General features: G+C 34.2%; 2 protein-coding genes across 3 annotated transcripts; one reads left to right on the plus strand and one right to left on the minus strand.

Annotated features, from left to right (window-relative positions):
- Positions 1 to 406: 406 nt before the first annotated feature.
- LOC130614106 (CCR4-NOT transcription complex subunit 11-like) lies at positions 407 to 9,969 on the minus strand. Of its 2 annotated transcripts, none has more exons than XM_057435507.1 (7): positions 9,930 to 9,969; positions 4,645 to 4,875; positions 3,931 to 4,117; positions 3,510 to 3,769; positions 2,645 to 2,790; positions 2,060 to 2,234; positions 407 to 891 (listed from the first exon to the last, which is right to left on the minus strand). In XM_057435507.1, the coding sequence occupies exons 2-7, from the start codon at positions 4,870 to 4,872 to the stop codon at positions 673 to 675; spliced, it is 1,215 nt and encodes a 404-aa protein (XP_057291490.1). In that variant the 5' UTR covers positions 4,873 to 4,875; positions 9,930 to 9,969; the 3' UTR covers positions 407 to 672. The 2 variants fall into 2 exon arrangements, with proteins under 2 accessions (XP_057291490.1, XP_057291489.1); XM_057435506.1 differs by lacking the exon at positions 9,930 to 9,969 and adding an exon at positions 7,178 to 7,365.
- A 509-nt stretch (positions 9,970 to 10,478) lies between these two features.
- LOC130614220 (uncharacterized) lies at positions 10,479 to 20,019 on the plus strand. Its single transcript, XM_057435643.1, has 5 exons — positions 10,479 to 10,863; positions 17,067 to 17,120; positions 18,678 to 18,759; positions 19,289 to 19,329; positions 19,870 to 20,019. The coding sequence occupies exons 1-5, from the start codon at positions 10,510 to 10,512 to the stop codon at positions 19,933 to 19,935; spliced, it is 597 nt and encodes a 198-aa protein (XP_057291626.1). The 5' UTR covers positions 10,479 to 10,509; the 3' UTR covers positions 19,936 to 20,019.
- Positions 20,020 to 21,830: the final 1,811 nt, after the last annotated feature.

Here is a 21,830-nt window from a genome sequence, read left to right on the forward strand (position 1 = left end):
AATTTTATTTTTGGTAGCATCGCAAGTTTTTTTAAAAAAATGCTTCATTTTAATGAAAAAAGGGGCTAAAATTACCTTGGCTTGGCAGTCCTAAAAAAAGGCAATTTGTTCCATTTTGATTTGCTCCTAACAAAGATTCTTCGCCAAAAAAATCAACACTAGTGACTGCATTCAAATTGACTAGAAAGGCAAAGCAAGACGGCTACAAAAAGCAAGGACTGTATTTATTTTTCTGCCACGCCAATTTTCAACCGCTGAAAGATTTTACTATAAAATCTGCTGTCAAAATTCATCGCGCAAATTACATAAACACTCCCTTGTTGTTTTTAACGTTAGTCACTTAATAAACGGCCATTTCGCAGCTGTCATAAAGTGAGAAATAAAAAAATAAATAAAAAGTACAACATTTTAAGGTATTCAAAAAGCTCTTTAGTTTTAGTTTTCTATACATACAAACATTCGTCCACAAAAGATTCAATTTCATATTTCTAGTCTTTTTATTTTTCTCGGATAGCCTGTTTGTTTCCAACGAAATCAATCTACCATCTCCACCATTGATTTTAATGGCACTTTAGATCTTCTTTAAACAAAACTTGAAAACAAAACCAAATAGCGGTGCTTCTGTCACGTCACTTTGCAATAACACAGTACAAGGAATCCAACGAGACCACATCAGGGCTTACTTCCAGTTGGACTAGTGTTGTTACTGCCACCAGCTTTCGCCGTCATACCGTCACTTCCGTCGTTACTTTCAACAGATCGTAAAAGGCGAAACAAACTTGCGGCTTCTCGTATGTTACTAAATTCGATGCAAAAAGCTTTGACTTCGATGGCTATATCTTGTATGTTTATGCTTTTGTTTCGTATCAATGACTGAAGAAAAACGCACACCTATGATGAAAAAAGTTAGTATGTGTGAACAGGTACATCAGTAAAATACGTAACACTGAAATTCTAGGATGCGCTGGAAGGTTTAACATCGATTCTGAAGAGAAGATACATATTAAAAAAGAGTAATGGAAGAAAATAGACAGGGCAGGTAAATTAAAGCGTCTTAAAAAAGGATAAAGTGCTAATTTTTTAGTATTCCTATTTTCCCAAACTTCGGTTGTATCCGCGTATATTAATACAGTGGAATATCTCTATCTCGACTACTCTTTATCTCGAACTTAAGTCTCGGTCCCTTTGTGGTCCGCCTAAGGTTTTTCCTTTATTTATCTCGAACTTTCTCTATCTCGAACAAATTTTTTGGTCCCTTGCAAGGCAAAAGACATTGCATTGATTGTAAAACAAACTTCTGTAAACATTATGTGTTTTTTTCCCAACTTATACGAAGTGACCCTGTCACTTCGTATAAGTGACCCAGGCCAAAAATAAAGCTGACATCGACACAATTACGAAGAAGTATAAGATACTCAAAGAGACAGACGAAGGAAAAACTTTTCAAATACAATATAAAAAGTAAACCTGGATATGATTGAGTCTTGTTTATAAATTGCGTTTATAGCCTTTCAGACTAAGTTGTACGAAAAAAATGAAAAATATCTCGATAACTGAGACAAACTAAGCCATTTTATAAAAATCCTATTCACAAGGAGATTCGGTTAAGCAGAACACCCGCTGACTAGGACATTTTTTCTCGGTTCCTTGAGCGTCTTAAAGAAAGTACACTGTACTTGCAAATTCTTCGTGAAAATTCACGTCAAAGGCTTAAAAGATTTTTATTCGCAAAAATAAGTACTCGTAAAATAGGATTTTTTAAGAAAATTCAGAAAATTAAGTCATGCAATATTAGTATACCTAAGATGAAGGTTACACAGATTACACTGGCTGTCTGTTAGCTACATGTACTAATGATGTGACCTCCAGTCATAGACACGGGTTACTATTGTAAATTTGGGTCATTCCAAAGTTTAATTGCTGCTTTGGACATGAATTGTTACAATCTCTTAATAGACCTGTAGTTTTGGTCTGCATGCTAAGATTTTACAAAATAAATACTAACAAATCTACGTTGCAGAAGGAATTACCGAACTCAACAAATGGTTCAATGGCTTACCAATCTAACCAAACGACTTTGCATGTATTTGTCTTTTATCGTTTCACATTTACTGATGCAGTTCGAGATGTAGAAGTGGATGAATTCTCGCGGTAAATCGACAGCTGTCGTTAATCTGTTGACGACTTCCATGGAATGTAACGACATCTCCATGTTAACAAGCACAGAGAAGTATCTGCGAAAAAAATAATGATGTTTGTGATAGAAAGAATAGCTTAACTGGTAAAATTTAGTTGATATTAACATGATATTATTAAAATTTCAGGACTGATTCTAGTTCCTAATTTCGTTGTTCACGCTTGACTCGAAATAAAAAATCATACAGCACATAAACTAAGGAAAAATGAGGGAAGAAGGGTAGGTGATTTTCAACTGTACGAAGAAAATTCTTAAGGATAATAAAAAAAAACACAAAAAAACGGGTCTAAAAGAAATAACACTTCAAGAAAGGCAACACCATATAAAACTTCATAAGGGATAGAAATTGTCTCTAAGACATTTTTAGGTTTGTCCTGAGGCAAAAACCATGTCCTGAGTATTGCATCTTTCCGTACACACGCGCGCTGATAAAAAATCAACACGTACTCTGTTATTTGCGTCGATTGCATCATCTTGAGAAGGACTTCAATGGCGACCAGAGGATTATTCTCGACGAGGTCCGGAAGTTTACTGGGAGTGAGTCCAACATGATACACAAGTTTGCTGTCTTTCTCAAGTGCAACTAACAATTGCTAAAGTAAGAGGTACAAAACCAAATCAAAATAAAGTCCAACAATTTAAACTGAACATTTTATATTTTCTACAAAATCAAATTCTATCTTAAGACAATTTGGCACAGCTTAGGAAAGACTTTTGTAAATCATGGATGAGTCAAATAGCTACATACAGCTTGAAACAGGTTCCCCTTTAGAACCATTCTCTGCCCAAAAACGTTAGTGAATACGTTTTTTTACAAAGCAATTATATACAAAATAAGGGTTGCCATAAAAATTCAACTTCGTTTCTGTGTGTACAAAACACTGTGGCTTATACACGTTAGCTATAGAATAAATAGCAAAATAATTTTTGGTTGACGGTCTGGTTAGTCAGGGTGGCCACAGGTTTAAGATTTTGCTTGATAAGATTTTTTGAAGAATTTAGGAAGAAATCATTTATTTTAGGATATTGTAACATGGCAATAAAGAGTTACTAATATTAAAGTCTGTTTTTTTCAAAGCGTAATAACAAAATATAAATAAAATATAAATACTGTGAAAGAATAAAAATGCATGTGGCTTAAAATAATTCTAGATTTTAGGGGCAATCAAAATTTTGGGTTATTTAGGAGATTTTAGGTGTTGCTATGTGGTCAGTTTTGCTAGTGAACCCAAGCAATGTTATCCACATTAATATTCCCATAAGAAGCAATGCACTAACAAAAAGCATAATGGAGGAAAAAGATGAAATGTACCTGTTGTTGTGGCAAAGATAATGCACCTTTGAATGCTTTTGCCATTAGCTGGCGTACTTCAACTTCTAAAGAATTTTCACTGCACATCATTTCATCCCATTCGATTGAATAGTTCTTTTCCAGTGGGTTCATCCACACAACCTCACCATGCTCAGGTTTATGTAATGGTGGAGCAAGACTTACAAGCGGTGGTTGGAAGGGTTGCTCTAGTTGAGGCTTAGGAGCATTGCAGATTAGAGCTTCAATTACTTGGTGTGCAGCTACAGGACAGAGACACCCAAAATCTTTTTTAGTTACAGAAAATTAAATCAAGGCAAAAAAATTGACAATATTAACATTTTGAATATTGTTTGATTCTGCACAGGCTTATAAATTTTTTATAGGTTTGAAGAAACAAGACTAAATGTTATCTGAATCATACCTTGAAGATTTACACTTCCATTGCCATCTAGATCAGGGTCAGGTATAACTGGACTAATGCCTGATCTGCTTACTTGAGGCAAATCTTTTTGCCTTTCTTTTAACGACATTTCCAAGCCGTTAACATCAATACTGACAGTTGAGGGGATCTCAGCAGAAAGCACTTGGCGAGGTGTTTTCTTTAACAACTGTGAAATAAAATATAACATTTAGTTCTAATCGATGCTTAATAAGCTAAAATGCATTGTAGATAAACAATGTGTCATAGTAGGAAATGGTTGACCCTGATGGGGAATCATTCCCTGCATTACACACTTTCATTGCGACCAGTGTTATTTGTGATCCCCGGACCTCTTAAGTAGACAGGCAAAATAATGCAGACGGTAAGCCGCCGTCTATCCCATTTTTTTATTTTCAGGTAGAGGCATTTTTTGATCTGGAAATTAAAATATAGCTTGCATGTTGTTTAGATTTAGAGCATATATCAGTTAAAGATGCTAGTATATAGCCACAGTACAAAAGCTTTTAACCATAAATTGACTTTCTTCACCTAGGGTCTGCATTTTTTTGCCTGTTGATTTTTATGAGAATTCCTTAAAAAAGTAAACATTGAAACTTGTCTATTAGGGTACTGTCTTTGAGTTGTTTCCACCAGGCCAAGCACAGTTGTTGTGGTACAATTAAATATTTTAAAAACATGTAAAGCAAAACAAACCTCTCTCGTTAAAGCAGGTGAGGTTACCAACTGATACAAAAAGACTTTCTCTTGTTTTGAAATTTCCATCACTGGGTTCTTATTTGGATTGTCAGACAACACATGAACAAATAATGGAGCAAATGGATTCTTCACCACCGGCTGACTGCGATACATTTCAAAAAGAAGAAACAAGACGCTGACTCGTTGGTTTGGATCTGGGAGTAAGTCAGGTTGCTGAAACATCATTAGCTAAAAAAAACACCAGCTGTAAAAATGTTTTTTATGGTTCTGTGTAATTTTTGTCAAGCAAATATATATACATAGAACTAAATATATATAGAACTACTTATTTCATGAAATTGACATGCATATAATCATTACGTCACTCAAATTCACAGTGAAATTAACAAATGCCAACAGAAAACTTTTGTTGTCAATTGTTACATAAGTTATTTTTATGGTTTATTCTTTCCTTTTTGACATTTGTTATCCTCTTCAGCCCTCTCCTCAGAGTGGAACTTGACCTTTCTTTGTAATTTTTTTAAGTTCTAAACCCATTTTTTATCCCATTTTATGAAAGTCTTTTGCAGGGTCATTTGCATCAAATGTTAGGCACCTTAGGACGCCTAAATGGTTTCAAGCGTGTGATTAATCGCACGCCTGAAAAATAAATATTGAGTTTTCAAAATCAACCTATAAAATCCATTTTTTCGCTTGCGATGGCAGCCCTTGAAATAATTTTTGAAGACTCCTTAGAAAAAACGTCCGATAAATTTCGGACTGGGTCGGACACTTTTAGATCTCAGAAATTATTGAATAGTCCTATTCATAGCCAACCTGACCATCCTAGCTAATTCACTGCTCCTGACTTAGTTTAAAGAACTACGTAGACATAAATATATTTTGCCTGGCCCCTTCATCATTGATAACCAGGTCTTACCAAAAAATCCAGCCATGTAGGTCTTAACTGGAGGTGAACACTGACGGAGCACGGATGAAGCAAGTCTGCAAATATGCACTTACAGGCAGAATAGACACTTTATCATGGATTTAATTGTATATAATTACTTTATTTGACAAAACAATTGGAAACCATAGCAGGTCGGAATTTAATGGATTTTTTCTTTATGCCTGTAAAAATGAAACCCATGTGCGGTATAATTTTTTTTTGTAAAAATTTTGTTAAAGTGTAGCTGAGCTTTCTGAATGAATTTTGAAGTTTTATTTAAGCCACATGGATGAAGATTTTTTTCAATTCGAAAACAAAGCATATCTTTGCCTATTTGCTTGTGATAACCTGAAAAATAAAAGAGAAATATAAAAATGACAGTATAGTCATGCATACTATTTCGGACATGTAGAAAAGGAAGTTAAGATTGAGAGAGTTGCTATACCAGTAGACGCTCGATCATCGTGTTTGGGGTTCATGATTTAAAACGTCCCCCAATTTTCTACGGCACAATGAATGCGCAACAAAAATAACCTCAGAGCCCTATCACATGCATAACATTCTTTGCATGTGCATTTTATATCGCACATGTTACTTGATTTACACGTGCGAATCATCGCACACCTACTCAATTGTTCCTGAAAAAGGCTGTACTTTCGTCCAAGGTTGTCCCATTAATAAACTGGCTGTGCCAACCATGAACGTACTGACTACAGATGCGGTCAAACTTTAGACACAGGACTGGGGGCTGGCAAACAACTTACAAAAATACAAAGCAAAATACGAATTGAACGTTAGTCATATGTGTGCATTGAAGTGTATTTTTTGAAGTGCATTTATTTGGAGTGTATTTTATTTTGCCTAAAAATGCGTCTGCATTTTATGACTTACAAAAATCGAAGGCCATAGTCTTAAGTCAACTAGTCACATACTTTACTGCAATGAAACTTGGGCCGACCAGGTCATCACTTCATTGACTGTATTTACTGTCTTCAACGTTGCGCATTGAGACTCATCTCATTTGAACGACAACTATCCCATTCCACCCCCCCTTTTCTTTTATCTTGGCATTTTGAAATTTCCTAATTTGGTTCATATGAAAAAGATACCTTTTCTTTACAATCTATTTCATGAGAATCTTCCTAGGGCAATTCTTTATACTTTCAATTTTGACTTTCCTCCTTCTCATCGGACTCGTGGATCTACTCTTGGTCTGATAAATCCCCCCCACTGTGTCCATCAAATCTTTGGGCTCAAATTCTATTCGACTATAGTCCATTTATTCATGGAATTTTGTGCAAAACGACGGTGTTAGCTCTATTTCGAATATTTGCTATTTACCTAATCTTAACCAACAATGTAAAGCTATACTGTTGAATAAATAATTTTATTCTATTCTTTAAATTGTTTCATTTTAAAATGGGATTAAAACTACCCTTTTAAAAACATTTTAAATTTAGCCAAAGTACCATATATAAAAATATAAATGGAGAAATTGACAATTGGAGAACTTTATTTTTTTCAACAAACACGCTCAAAAAGCAGAGTCTGGAAGGTCATGCAAAATTGATATATAATCAAATCTTTGTCCTAAAGTCTTACCAAAGTAGTGCCAACTCTGAAGTAGTCATTTGGTCCAAAATAATGATGCAAAGCATTTGAGATAACTTCAAACGATGAAGAACCAGACACTGCTTCTTCCGATAAAATGCTAAGGATAGATGTCAGCTCTTTTGGAGAGAGCGTCATATTTACTTTTTCTAAGGAAATTTGTATAAAGGTATATAAATTTTAGGAAGCTAGCTAGCTATATAGAAGACTTGCTATCTTGGTAAAATTTTTAGTTTTTCGGCAGGCAAAATAAAGCAATTCAATTAGCTAATAATTCTTTTTGGAGGATCTATTTGGTTAAAAAACTATTTGCCTACTGAAAAAAATATAAACAAAGCTTATAGCAAGTCATCTATTATATACAGTACTGTGAAAAGGTTTGTTAACATCGTGTTCGTGTAACGAGCGTGGTGCACACGAACCACGATAAAATCGTGGTCTTCGTGTATAACAAATATTCAAACATTCTATCGTGGCCACCACGCTAATATAATTATCTCCACGAAGGATCGTGTGTCCCACGATCTTTTTCGCGAGCTCCACGATTTATATAGATTTAATTTTTTTTCTTTTCAAAAGCGTCGGTAATTTGTTTTATTGAGTTTAACGAACGGACGCAATTAAATGTTTTGTACGAAATGTTATTTTGTAAAGAAAAGTTAAATTTGTCTGACCATAATTTAATTTCAGTTTTTAAAACTTTAATAACGCCTGTCTCAAACACATCTCATTGTTTTGCCGATATTTTTTTGCCAAAAGAACTCTGTTCAAGAAAACGTTGAACTGAAAATATATGCAAAATATTTAACAGTCATTAAATTAAAGTAGATTTTAAAAGCGTATTTGGTCATCGAGTTTTTCTTTCTTTTATGTCTTATCTATTTTGCCGATGTATCTTTCTCTAATTTTGTCGGCGTCTTTAAAAGTCAGCTGAGCAATTAGTTTCTCTTTGAAAAAAAAAGTTAAATATGGATGCTCTGTTTGGCGAAACCATTTATACAATTTACAAATCAAGACATGGTGCTTCCAAAATATTTCAGACAGCGAATAATAAATCTTAAACAAAAGAGAATGACCTATACGCAGATTAGCAAAATTATTGAAGAGGAAGATGGCAAAAAGATTTCACGGCAAACAATATCAAAAATTGTTCGAAGATTTAATGAAACGAAATCGCTAGACTTAATAAAAATTAGTTTATAAGAACATGCTCAGCCTAAAATCCCGCGCAATATGAGTCTAAAATTCATGAAAGAAATATTATTTTCAAACATTTTTGTCTATTTTATTTGTACAGAAAATGCTTCGAAACTTCACATCATTAATAATTAATTTTCAATAACAGAAGCCACGTGGACTTTTTATGAACGTAAAACCTGATGCAGGTATTTTGTTGTTATAAAAAAATAGTTCATAAGAACGTGATCAGCAGTTCAATGCGACTTTATTTCTGAATCTATTATTTTACTTTTTACGTACAGATTTTTAATAGTATAATTTTAACAATCTATTTAAAAATTTTAATATTTTGGAAGAAAACAAATAAGGAAATTTAAGGCTGAGAAAGGGTTACGAAAAAACTCTTATAAAAAACTTTAAAAAAATCAACTCGCCCCCAGGGTTGAAGCCCTGGCGTGGAAAAAGAAAGTGTAAAAAAAATACTAACCTCGCTCTTTTAAAAAAAATGTATAATAACCAGAAATCGCCAGATAATATTAGACCTGTTTCACCAAGTAATAAAGCGTTAGCGACAGTAAGGTATATATGTTTAAAAACCGTAAGAACAAGTATCTTGACTTTCATATTTTTTGAAGCGCAACCATGGGAAAAGAAGTGGATATTCTGCGTAAAAACGTCCGTATTGTTATAAGAACATATAGTCGTATAAATTTTTTTTCATTTGACCTCAAAATTTAAATTCATGAAATAAAGTCGCTTGATTGTATATACCATGCTTGTGACGATGAGTAACACTAAAATGAAACAACCTTTATAACATTTATTTAGAACAGAGATGCGTTTTTAAAAAAAAAATAGAAATAAATTTGTGAAAGAATTATTTAAAATTTTACAGTTTTATTTAATACCCTATGGACGGCGCTTGATTCACGAAGGATTAAAATCTTTTATATAGCTAGCCTTATAACAACGAATTAAAACAAAAAAATGTTAATTTATTTTTTTGCCGTCGGTTTTTAATTTAATTGATAAACTAATACGGTCTTTGTTGTTTTACAATAGAAGTTATCTATCGTGGAAGCCACGATGTAATATTTAATTTTCGTTCGTGTAGTCCACGAAACATGATCGTGAGGTCCACGATTTTTAAAAAAATACGTATCGTGGGCTATCGTGGTTCGTGCGTAACATGAAATAAACACGAACCACGATGTTAACAAACCTTTTCACAGTACTGTAGATAGCTTAGCAGCTAGCTAACAGATGTGTGTCATTTATGCATGTGCTAAATTAAAGGTGTTATACTAGTTTTATGCAAGGAAAGTTTGCAAGGGAGCTGAAATTGTGTGCAAAATGTTTTTGTCATTCTAGCAATCTCTAGGCTAGCAGCTAGCTACACAATGTTTGTTTCTTGAGAAAAAAAAGATGGGGGCTTATCAATTTCAGTGCAAAATGTTTGGCACACTTTGTAGCTATAGATGAAATACCGTGCGACATAATTTGTTTACTTTAAAATCTAGATTGTTGCTAAAATGCAAAAAACGTTGATGCAAAAACTACGAACCCACAACTACTGCCATGGACGCCATTTTACCTAACCTCAATGAACCATATTGTCGAAATTTGTACTATATTGATCCTTGTAATACAAAATAACACTGCGATTGGAATTAGTTTACGCATAACATCGTGCCCAAGACATTTTGCCTTTTTTAATAGCCGAATTCTTGGTCGCGCCAAGAATTCGGCTAATAACTTTGCCCCATAACTTTGGGGCAGGAAACCTTGGACGAGGACAGTTTTGCACTGCGTCAGCGTTTTAAAGTTTAATTAGGCGCATTATTTGCGATTAGTTTTTTTATAAAAAAAAATATTAAGTTTTAGGAGATTTTATCTAAAGGAAGATTATGTGCTTTATTTGTTTTACTTTGTCACAGTAACAACAAAAATCCGTCTCGGGTGGTGTAATAGTAGCGAAGGCGAATTTTTACTTACGTTATTTTTGCCTCGGAACCAAACTCGTCCCCAGTGCCTTTTGTCTCTTTTTTTTTACTGAACGGCGAGCCGTTCAGTAAAAAAAAAAGAGACTAAAGGCACTGGGGACGAGTTTGCCTCGGAACAGATCGATCTGTTACACGGCAATAATGGAGATTGAAGGTAATAAATTTTCGTTACAACTTTTCGAGAGGCAAAAAGGCATGTGTAAATGGAAATTCGGCTTTATTAAATTCGTTCTCTCTTATTCACTCACCCTCTTGTACCCAGATAAAAAAGGCAAAAATGCCTGGGAACGAGGATGTCCTTTATTCCGATGCGTACAGGGTTATAACGCTAAGTTAGCGAGCCACAAATGTGTGGACAAAACCAAAACAAAAATGGCTGCCTTGCGGATAGGGCTCAGACAAATTATTGTCTGCACTCGTAGTTTTACAAAAGTTCCTACACGTTCTATATTTATAAGTAACTTACATAAAGAGAAGGTTACGCATACAGGACAGGTATGTTTGTTCTTTGCCATTATTAATAAAAAAATTCTGAACTGTTTTGCATTAATGCACTGTTATGAAGAAGGGAGACAGATAGATAGATAGATGTGCATATTTTACATGGCTAGCCTCACAAATATCGAGGGATATACCCTGTCTATTATTTCCAGGAGGGGCCATGGCGTAGATGGAGAGTCCTAGAGTATTTAATGCTCATTTTGAGCTACGCAGACCCAATTAGAGCCCGCGGCTCTACTAGACAACTCCCGGCAACATCCAACGGCCCACACAGTGTGCCATCTTCCCAATTTCCCTCACATGGCTTGGGTTAACCCGGGGCTATGGTAACATTCACTCGCCCATGTTGAATTGCCGTCAAGAGGAATCGAACCCCGGTCTCCCGCACAGAGTACGAGAGCCATAACCACTAATCTACGGCGCCAGACAAAGCATATTTTGTAGTGTTGATGATGGTCCCTTACTTACCCACCACTACTACTGTGCTTCACTTTAAAGTGATGGCCATGTGAATGCTAAGATTCATGCAGACTAGTTTAAAATGACATAGCAATAATCATCAAGAGCGGTGTTTAATGGTTGTGGTGACCATAAAAATGATAAACAACGCTCTTCTTGATGGCGCTGCTGGATATATAGCTAGCTAGCTATCTCTAACAAAAAAGACAAGAGTAGACGCATACCCCAGACAAATAACCTGGAGTATGTGGTTTGCTTTTCTGTTTACAGTGTAAGTTTAAAATTAGCAATGCCCCCTTACCCAGGGGACATTATATTTTGTTCTGTGACTGCTCCCAGGGCCTGTCTGGGTACAATTTTACTTGACCACATCAGCATAATAATTTATGATATATAATTAAATAACCAAATAAAAAAAATTGAGGGTCGTACTGGAGGACATTAAACCTTGCCATGTAGCTTGCATGTTTTTTAAAAAAGCAAAATATGAGTATATATTATTAGCGTTGAATTTTCTCTGAACTCTAAAAATTTAGAAAAATTATATACTAAACTTATTGCTAGCTATATTTTTATTTTAAACTGTCTAGCGTATATATATACATCCTTATTATCTGATTATCTGAACAAACAGCTTTAACAAAGATCTGGCAATTCCACTTGCTACATAACTTTGTCGTTTAGATTATATATAGACGGGTTTTCCAATATTCGGTCCTATGCTTTTACGCAAACTGGCAGGCAGAACATAAGCAAATATGGCACACAACTTTATGAATTCCTGCATGTTTCTCAATGCCTTGTACTTCCACTGAGGCCTGTTGAATGATAGAAAGCGAAAACAACCTAAAACATTTTTAAAGCGCTGAAAAAAGAAAAATTTTAATTACGGAACCGAAAATTGCTGCCAAGCGACGTTGTTTATTTCCGCTTCTTAAAAAAGCATGTGGAGAAGATGGCGAGCGAGTATTATGAAAACTTAGACAATGAAAACAAAAAATATTTGATAAAAACTTACATTGAAAGATGGAAGTAAATTACCCAATCCATGTTTTTTACAAACTTGGGACTGTGATGTTTTAAACCTTCCAAACATGGGATGGGGAGATATGGAGCACTATTTAATACACTCTCCCAAGCAATTTACTCAAGAGTCTTTGAAAGCGTACAAATCTTTAGAGGCCTATGATTTTTTATTTGTGGGCACGTACAAGATGTCTACCACCACATTATCAGTGATCCAGATTTCTGTTTCATAAAATCAGAGGTGGGTGGAATAAAGTATTTCAATTCGTTTATGAGACATTCTCTAAGAAACTAAAGTTTAGGTTAATAATGGGTACTGCCAAGTCAAAGACAGGGACAAATGCAAAAATTATGCAATTGTTGGGTTGCACAAAACAGGATGGATTCTCACTAGCAACTGTACATGCAGTGCAGGGTAAGAAAAATAAAATAGATTATTTAAACTATATAAATATATTTTATTAGCTATTTACAAACTTGTTATTTAGACTTGGTTCTGCTTGCAGTCATGTTGCTGCCCTTTTATTTAAACTACAAGCATGTGTTCATTTGAAACTCATTAAAATTGCTTGCGCTAGCACATTGTGTTGGTGGAAGAAATCAAGACGCTAAGCTTAACCAACTTAATTAAAAAATATCATATTCAAAAGACGTAGAAAAACGATTGTTTACCTAAAATAAACAAGAAAACATAGTCAAATGTTACAGCTGCTATGATCCAACCTTACATGATGGTCATGAAAAACAAAAATTCACAAAATTGTTTCAAGTTGCACCAAAGGCAGCAATTTTAAATATTACAAGGAATATATACAATCAACATATGAGCATCAGCTAAAAAACCTATGTAAAATAATAAAAAAGCAAAAATTATCGGATAAATGGAACGTACATATAGAAGTGGGGGAATCACAGCATCCATATCTAAAATGGCTTATTCTAAAAAATTAGAAGCATCATCTAGAACTTTTATTCAGACTGTCATGCAATATTGTGACCCTGTAAAGGTGGCCGCCACTACATACGGCACTAAAATGGAAAATGCAGCCAGGAGAACGTATTTCAATTTGATGAACAAACATCACATTGACTTTCAAGTATTAGAAACAGGATTATATATTGATCCAAATAAAGAACGTTTCGACCACATTTTCCACCTATGATTGCATGTGACAGACCTGGCTGCAAAATAGAATGGTTTCATTTTTCTTGTGTCAATTTAAAGCGCACTCCTCAAAACATTAAATGGTTCTGCCCAGATTGTACAAAGCTAAAAACTAATTCACAACACTAGGATTAGCATTTATTAATGCACAAACAACTACCATAATATCATCTAAAAGATCAACTTGTGATATAGAAATCTTAGTGTTTAAAATGTTGTATTTTCTCAATCGGCCAATAACTCTTTCCATATGAATTCTTTGCCAGCATTCTTGATGTATTTACTTCCTTTACAGATAATTGCTTTTTCCCTTTTGTAAAGGCAGAGATTTTTAGTGTAGCACCTCTAGTAGCTAATTCATGATCAATGGTAAATCCTCTATCAGCTAGAATTAAATCTCCACTTTGTCTAAAAAACCACAATTGTTTGTGATTTCTTTATCTGACACACGACCTCCCCATCCACTTGATAAGAAACTCAACACTGGCTGGTGTAATATCAATAAAATACTTTATTGTATTGTTTTTTTTATAGGTTGACCAGGTTTGAGCCCTTACATTCAAATTTAAGGGGCGCTCGATAAATATTTCTGTGCAATCAATAATGCATATACAATTTTTGAACTTCTTAAAACAATTTGGTAAATTTTTTCTCACCACATCACATTCCCACCAAACTTTAAAGGACATTAACTCATTTGTCAACTTTGGTAGCCAATATCAAACAATTTTTAATATAATAACAGGCTTGACACCAAATCGATATGCAATATCTTTATTAAAAATCCCAAGTTTAAGTTTCATTAGGACAATCAGGAGACTATCCTCTTTGGTTAGACGCACCTTGAAAATGTTGTTCATTCAACATTTGAAAGTATCCACATAAATACTTCTTTTGTTACGCCAGTAAAAAAATTTAACTTTTCTTGGTCATTTTTTATGTTTGTAAATGATAATCTTGCATTTGCTAGCTCCTTTTTAGCAATATTCAATTTATTCTGAGACGGCACATCTTTTTATACAAAAGCAGTTTCAGTCTTTCTGGTGATCCAACTTGAACACCTGAAAGTATAAAAATAGATAAAGATACACACTAAATTTTCTTTTTTTTATAAGATACATAAGAGTCATATTTTTTACCTTTATCATTATTGCTGTTTTCTGAACTACTTGACTCAAACACCTCCCTCTCATCTTCCTGTCCTACCTCTTGTGATTCGATTTTTCTTCTTTCCAACAATCTTTTATGTCTTTCAACTTTTTGCTGTTTAGTTTTTTGGTCAACTTTTTTATGAGTAAATACAGATGGAACATAATCTGGATTGCTGGGGTCATCTGATTGATGACCTAAAAAAGATAATTTTTACCAAAGCTTTTAGAGCTAGCTAATAACCATTTATAATAATCTACTGGGGAGAATAGTTTACAAACCTGCGATTTAATCGCTGTTAACCAGAGCTTTCTTCAATGACCATGTCTCTTGCCAGGAATCCGGTAAAAACTTTAACACTACCTTTCTCTCTCCTGTTTGCACAGCCAGCAACTATCAGGCATCCCCTAAATAAACGTTTTAAAATATAAGTAAATTTAACTGTAAATAAATTGCTAAATATATTTATGCTTCCAACTAAAAATAGCATGTTGCGCATTTGTTTTGCCTGCCATGTTTATCGCGCATGCGCATTACATAGAAAATTTCTAAACAAATAAATCTGTCTATAAGCCATCCCTTAAAACACCTTTGCAAAAATGTTGATAAAAAGGACAAGTGTTTCCGCAGAGTCAAGAAATAAATCAGCTAAAATGTCGTAATCACATAATTTACATCTCAACTCACCCAATTATTTCCACTTCTAATTTCATTTACTCAGTCACAAAAAAAAAATTCACGTAATTTTTGTCCTTTTTAGTGCAAATTATTTAAAACTGAAAAATGTGGTAGATAAACTTATTTGGCTATTAAAAAAAGACCTATCAAAATTTGAAAAGGGGTGGCCAAATCTTCGGGTATTTAGGGTTAACAGTTTTAGTACTGGTTAAATTGTTAATATGGTAGATTCTATGATATCAGATATAAAGTCTAGCTTTGCATTGTTGCCAATGAATAGGGAAAGTTAACTAAAAAAGCGAAATCACATAATTTAGTTGCCCGTAGTATAGATGGTAGAAAAAAGTCACTTTTTCGTGGATTCAGGATTTTTTTTGACCTTCTGTTAGCTAATTATATATCATTCCATTTCCTCGTTTTTAGCATTCCTTCCGTTATGAGCTAGATTTTTTTATCACCAGTCTAATTATAAAAATGGTCATATGATTTAGCCACACGTCAATCATAACAGCAAGGATTGGTGTAAAAAATTAGAAACAGTGTCTTCGGTCAGCACATATTCAAACATCTTCAAACAGTGTTTGTTAATAAGAAAAATGTACCAAACAAGAAATACAAAGAGTTTACAAAATTTTGCTTGTTTCCTATCAACAAATTCTTCAAAACTGAAGATAAAAACAAATATTACTTTTTGTGCTTCAACACTTCATCATCTTCATACAATCTTTTGTTACGTTTTTTATGAAAAGGAAATGTTTTTTAAAGTTTGTTTTAGGCTGCATCAGAAAGCTGGGATTTTTAATTAGAGGAATTACGGTACTGCAATCTAGTGTTTAGCAGTTTTCATGACTATAATTGTATCTACAACAGAATAATGCTTTACGATTATCCTGCATTTACAGTTATTCAGTTATTCAAGGTCACGGTTGACTAGATCAGTTGGACACAATTTTTTTCTTAGAATTTTGGAGTTTTTACTCACTGACCAACTGACCCTATTTTTAGAGTTGAAATGACTGTCATGACTGCCATGCAAAGAAGTATTTTGAATAAAGATAGCAATTATATACTGTGTATAGTAAATATATTTGATAAAATGTGAAGCCATATTCATTTTTAAAATGTAAACATGATCATAGTTTTATTTTGAAACATATAAAAAAACTTTTTAAGACAACTGTCAACAGTCTAAAAAAAGTTAAGTTGTAAGCCTCTGTCTGTCTGTCTGTTTTTGTTGGGTTTTTTTATTACTGTTGTACAATATGATTTTAAAGAAATAAAAATTTATAGCAGAAAATTGTAATTTTTTATACATACAATTTTAAAAAGCTATGAAGACTTATTGTGTGGATCTTCTGATTATTTGGGGCAAAAAATTGAACATACAAGTGCAAAATTACTAAGATAATTTCGATGAGTCTAAATTTTTGGCAAAAAAGTTATTAAAAAATATCAAACATCTAGATATATGCATATACCAGCCAAAAAGCTGTTTGTAGTCTTCTGTACCCAACCATGAAGATCTCCATCAGATTGTTCACAAACATTGCGTAATACACTCGCACAATTAAGTAAAAATCATGTCTCCAGACAAGTCATTTTGCATGTGGTAGACTGTGGCAATTAAAAAGTGGAAAAGCAACCCAATCTACTTGCATGGTGACTAGCGTAGGTACCTAAAGGCTCAAATGTCTGACATTGTTACTATAATTTATTTTAGAAATATGATGAAGGAGACTGGAAACAAGTACGATTTATTGATAAGAAAAAAGTTGTAAGTTTTAATTTTTGAGTCTTTTTTGATTTTAAGGATCAGTAATATCAGTAATGAATTTAAGTTCCTTTAGTAGTGAAATAAATCAGGTCCCCATCATGACTATAGGCTGTAGCCCCTCTCCCTGGTAAGACTTGACAATGAACCGAAGTTTCAAACAAAGATGCCCTGCGTTGGGGTGACATTCACAAATTGGAAATGGTATGCTAAATGTCAATCCCAAGTAACACGGGGAATTCTTTCTTGTTTGTGATACTTCTTATCGTAAAACATTAATTCTTTGGAGTAAAGACGTTATTTTGAAATGATTTGTTTTCCACACGGTTGACAGAAGGTTACCATCATCTGCTCATACCCTCAGGTGATACAAGGGGAGGGGGGATGCCTATTAATTTTCAGATGTTTTTCCTACCACCCACAACTTATAAAGAACCCCCCCCCTCCCACTCTCGCTTATTAATTTCGTCCAATAAATAAGCTCCTGATGGTCAAAATTCTTTTTTGTTTTGAACGTTCATACAATCTGTATGTATCTCTTCTCTCAGTAAACATTCTGACCCACCTGTTTAATACCTCCCCCCCCTGCTTATTGGGTCTCAAAAACAGGACAGGATAAACTGCATCAGTTTAGCAATTATGAAACTTTTTGCTTTGTCGGATTAAAATTGAGATATTACCTACTGAGCCAGCCCACCTTCCATGAAAAAGGTAGATGATGACAAGGTACCCAAAATTTAAAACGTATTTAATATTGATGAAGTAGTTTGACATTAATTAGAAATCTTTACACTTCACATTCAAAAAATACGTTTATTTGCTATATATAAAGTGGAAAATATTACAATTTACAGTAATGCTTCGAATACACTCTCTTTTATTAGACGCCTTTTTGATTAAACGCCCCTTTTGGTAAGCCTCCCTCTACAAAATTACTTTATAGTCTTTATAGTCGATCATAGTTAAGAATGTTGGTGGTATTTAGATATGTCGAAAATACATATTCCTTTGTCAGTATTATACAGAAAAATGCCAAAGTTTATTAAATGCTGCTTTCGCCCCTTTCCCTAAAAATCGAAACAATAAAGGCCCCTAGGTGTTTTTTTATAGCATTGCGGTAGCCAATTTTTTTTAAAGGGATTCCGGAATATCTATATTATAATACCCGAATACGTCTGTCTGTCTGTCTGTCCGTAGCTTAGCTGCGCAATAGCGAAAAGCACGCAATGTGGTATAAAAAGGACGGGCGAACTCGTGGATTTTCCACGGGCTAAGGACTAGTCTGTCATAATGCTTCAAATAAAAAATTGGTATGCAATTTGGAGGGTGGAGGTTATACCTAATATGGGGTGGAGTATAAAATAAAAAGAGAAGGGAGTCGCTTTTATGCTGTTGAGAAATGTGTCTTTGATTTCAAAGAGAGCTTTAAATGTGCACGATGTTTTTTGAGCTCCAATATCTTTCAATGTCAAAAAAAACGTTTTTTAACTTAAATTCGGATAATACGAATGTTTCGTGTATCAGTAGCACAGTAGTAGTACACGATTTAATTCTTTGTAGGTAAACCCAAATTTTGCGATAGATTTAATAGACGAAATTCCACCAATGGAGGTTAGTGAAAGAGTGGTGTCCTGTGATGGAGGTAAGACTTGTTGTTTACATGGAACTTTAGCACTGTTATAAAAGTTACTGGAATTAATAGAGACGCTCGACTCGCTGTGTTGAAAAAATACTTACTGGTAACAATACAGAATGCGGTAATAAAAACCTTTAAACCTTAAAATGAAACTAGGAAAACTTACATATCCCCGAAAACCTTTATGGCGTTTTTTTATGGGCTTTGGTTATAACCAGGGATTTTTCTTGTTTCTGTCTGCCTATGGCAAATATTATAAAAAAAACTTAAACAGCCAAGCCTGGTGAATGTGTTTGGACAAGCCACCTTGTCGATGCTTTGTATTTTTTTGGCTGGCCTCTGTTGTTGACAAACAAAAGGACGTGTTTTGATAATATTGTTTATTGCCTGTTCACCACGTGTGATTAGTTGTGTATTAATTTTTGTCAGGTAAAGTTTGTCTTTGATTTATGTTAGGATGAAATTTCTGTATTAATTATTTTCAGAGGAAGTTAAAGTGGCCATACGATAATCACCTGATTTTTATTTTTTATAGGAGGAGGTGCTCTTGGTCACCCAAAAGTATTTATAAATTTGGTATGTATAGTTTGACGAAAGAATATATATTTATATCTAAATCAAGCACTTTTTCAGGGAGATAGTTTGAAAGCCTTAAAAGGTAAACCTAAAACATCTATTTTAAAGCGATTCTAAATCCATTCAACCATAACTGTAGAAAATTAGCATAGTTTAACCGGATTAAATTTGGCACGTGTTTGTTTTCGTGAATAACATTTGAAGAAATTAATTTTCGCGATTTTTGCTTGAAATTCGCAACGTCTTTCGTAGTATAGCCAAAATTAACTTTCATGGAGACTTCGATAGCCTAGGTGTGGTGTTCTTAGTGCCACCCTATAAATAGAGAAAACTTTAGATGTATTACACATGACCTGTTTTCTACGTTCTGGGCAGACATAAAAAAAAAAAAGCGAGAACGTTCTTTTTAGGAACTGCACATAAATGCTTTGCAACTTGTTCGTCTCGAAATATATAGTAGAATAAATAGTAGATATATTCCATTTCATAATAGTAGATATATTCCATTTTGTAGAAAGTGTTTGTTTTTTATTATTTCAGGACAAACCAGGAGATCATGCGTGTGGTTATTGCGGATTACGTTTCGTCAAGAAGGCTCACCATTAATAAATTCTATTGTCAAATAAATTGTCCTGTATATTATGTGTTTTTAAAAAATTGAAAAAAAATGTTTGGCCTTGTTTCTCACAGGTAGTTGACGATAAACTCAACATATATTTGACCTAGCCAACACGCGATTAAATTTAAAAAATTTTTTTTTAACGTCTATATTATAATGCCCGTATACGTCTGTCCGTCAAAATGGTAGCTAAGCTGCGACGGGCGAACCCGTGGGTTTTTCCACGGGCTAACGACTACTCTAATAAATATGGCATAGACTACCCAAAAGAAATAAAGCCTAATATAATTTATTTTACGTTAGATAAAATTACCGACGTAGAATGCCAGGTCCCTGACACGTCGGCAAACTTGTGTTTCATATTGACACTTTATATTTTGTTTAGTGTTCCCATGCACGAACTGACAAATGAAATGGTTACTTACAGCTTGGAGTTAAAAGTGAACGAAAGTTGGATCGTTTTGTGTTAGATTTTGACTATAGCTACTAGCAGTTAATTCCTGGTAACTTGAACCTCCAAGGGACTAAGTAAAATAGTGGAATGTTGAAGTAAAACAGGGGAAGTTATACAAAAAACGAATGCAGACAATTTAAAACAAAAATGTTTATATTATTCGCTTGAAGGTTTGTACAGTCAGACTTGTATAAGGCGACCCTATGTGGTCGCCTGAGGCAGGTGATCGTCTCATACTACATCTGTCTCAAATATAATAAGTTATATTCAACTTTGTTTACATACCTAAGGACACAATCTTCATTGCCGCAAAATGACATTTAGTCTCGGAGTACTTCTAAGGCTCGACAGCTGATGACAGAATCATCAGCAGAGGAGATATCCGTGATGGGTTTGTTCTAGAAAAACTCCGGGTTGTGAAAAACAAGCTTATTAATTGTTTCTAGAATCGTCAGCGTCTATCCAAGCTTTACATTACGTCAAAAAATTGTCGAAGAAAAATAATAGTTCAAGATAATCGAGTTGTCCGGTGTTCGAGTTACTGAGGGGCTAATTTAAATCTGTAAGAAATTCCAAAAATCGCCAATAGATGCAAATCCTCCAATATGGTTTACCACAGTTGCAAATCCTCCAATATGGTTTACCACACCTTTATCGTTTCTACTAGTTGTTCCAATGCAAGGTGGTAACGTAAAAACAGTAAAAATGTCAGAATTAGCTCGAAAATTCTGAACATATAGTTTTATAAGCAAACCAATGTGCCTCGCCCATTTTACATACGATGAGTCATCACGTAAGCAGAGAAACAAAATTCACCATTCAAGAATTATCAGGATTTGTAATCTACTCAACTTTGATATTGTCCAATTTTACTTCCACTTTCCTTACCAGGGATTTTTACGTTCTCTCGTATCAGAAAGGAAAAAAATCCCTGGAATCGAGGAAAGTTTCACCTTGTTACACATTCCTTTCTCACGTACGGAGGAGTTTATGTTTGTTTTAAGTAAACTTGTGTTGTCAATGCGATGATAATTTCGACATTGTTCACAATGTTGACACTACAAATACACCTCCTCAAGAATTGTATTGATAGATCTGCTTATACTCATCCTCAGGGTAAATTTTCCAGATGTTAAAGGTATCACCCGATGTAAGAGAAAATTGATTATAATTTCATGAAACTACTATAGTCTCTTCTCTTCTTGGTTAACCTCGTCCCCAGCACCCCTTGAGGTACCTGATATAAAAAGCGAAAGGAGGACGAGGTTGCTTTTAGGTAAATGTCATTCCAAGATCACATCAAGAATCTCATCCCTTTTTGCTTTTTGTGTGACGAAGAAAACGTCCTGGAAACGAGATTGCCTTAGGGCTTTAGCGGATATCTTTTTCGCGAAATAAAACATTCTTACTTAGAGTATGCGCAGCAAA

The sequence above is a fragment of the Hydractinia symbiolongicarpus genome, chromosome 11 (assembly GCF_029227915.1).
Source record: "Hydractinia symbiolongicarpus strain clone_291-10 chromosome 11, HSymV2.1, whole genome shotgun sequence".
Lineage (NCBI taxonomy): Eukaryota > Metazoa > Cnidaria > Hydrozoa > Anthoathecata > Hydractiniidae > Hydractinia > Hydractinia symbiolongicarpus.

What these genes read in the sequence shown, in the direction of transcription:
- LOC130614106 (XM_057435506.1), bottom strand. Translation starts at nt 7,324, where the DNA reads ATGACGCTCTCTCCAAAAGAGCTGACATCTATCCTTAGCATTTTATCG. An exon ending in CACCTGCTTTAACGAGAGAG is followed by an intron (nt 4,118 to 4,644) that starts GTTTGTTTTGCT and finishes TTTATTTCACAG; the next exon opens with TTGTTAAAGAAAACACCTCG. An exon ending in AAAGTCGTTTGGTTAGATTG is followed by an intron (nt 892 to 2,059) that starts GTAAGCCATTGA and finishes TTTTCATCATAG; the next exon opens with GTGTGCGTTTTTCTTCAGTC.
- LOC130614220 (XM_057435643.1), top strand. Translation starts at nt 10,510, where the DNA reads ATGGAGATTGAAGGTAATAAATTTTCGTTACAACTTTTCGAGAGGCAA. An exon ending in AGGTTACGCATACAGGACAG is followed by an intron (nt 10,864 to 17,066) that starts GTATGTTTGTTC and finishes AATTTATTTTAG; the next exon opens with AAATATGATGAAGGAGACTG. An exon ending in AGTGGTGTCCTGTGATGGAG is followed by an intron (nt 18,760 to 19,288) that starts GTAAGACTTGTT and finishes TATTTTTTATAG; the next exon opens with GAGGAGGTGCTCTTGGTCAC.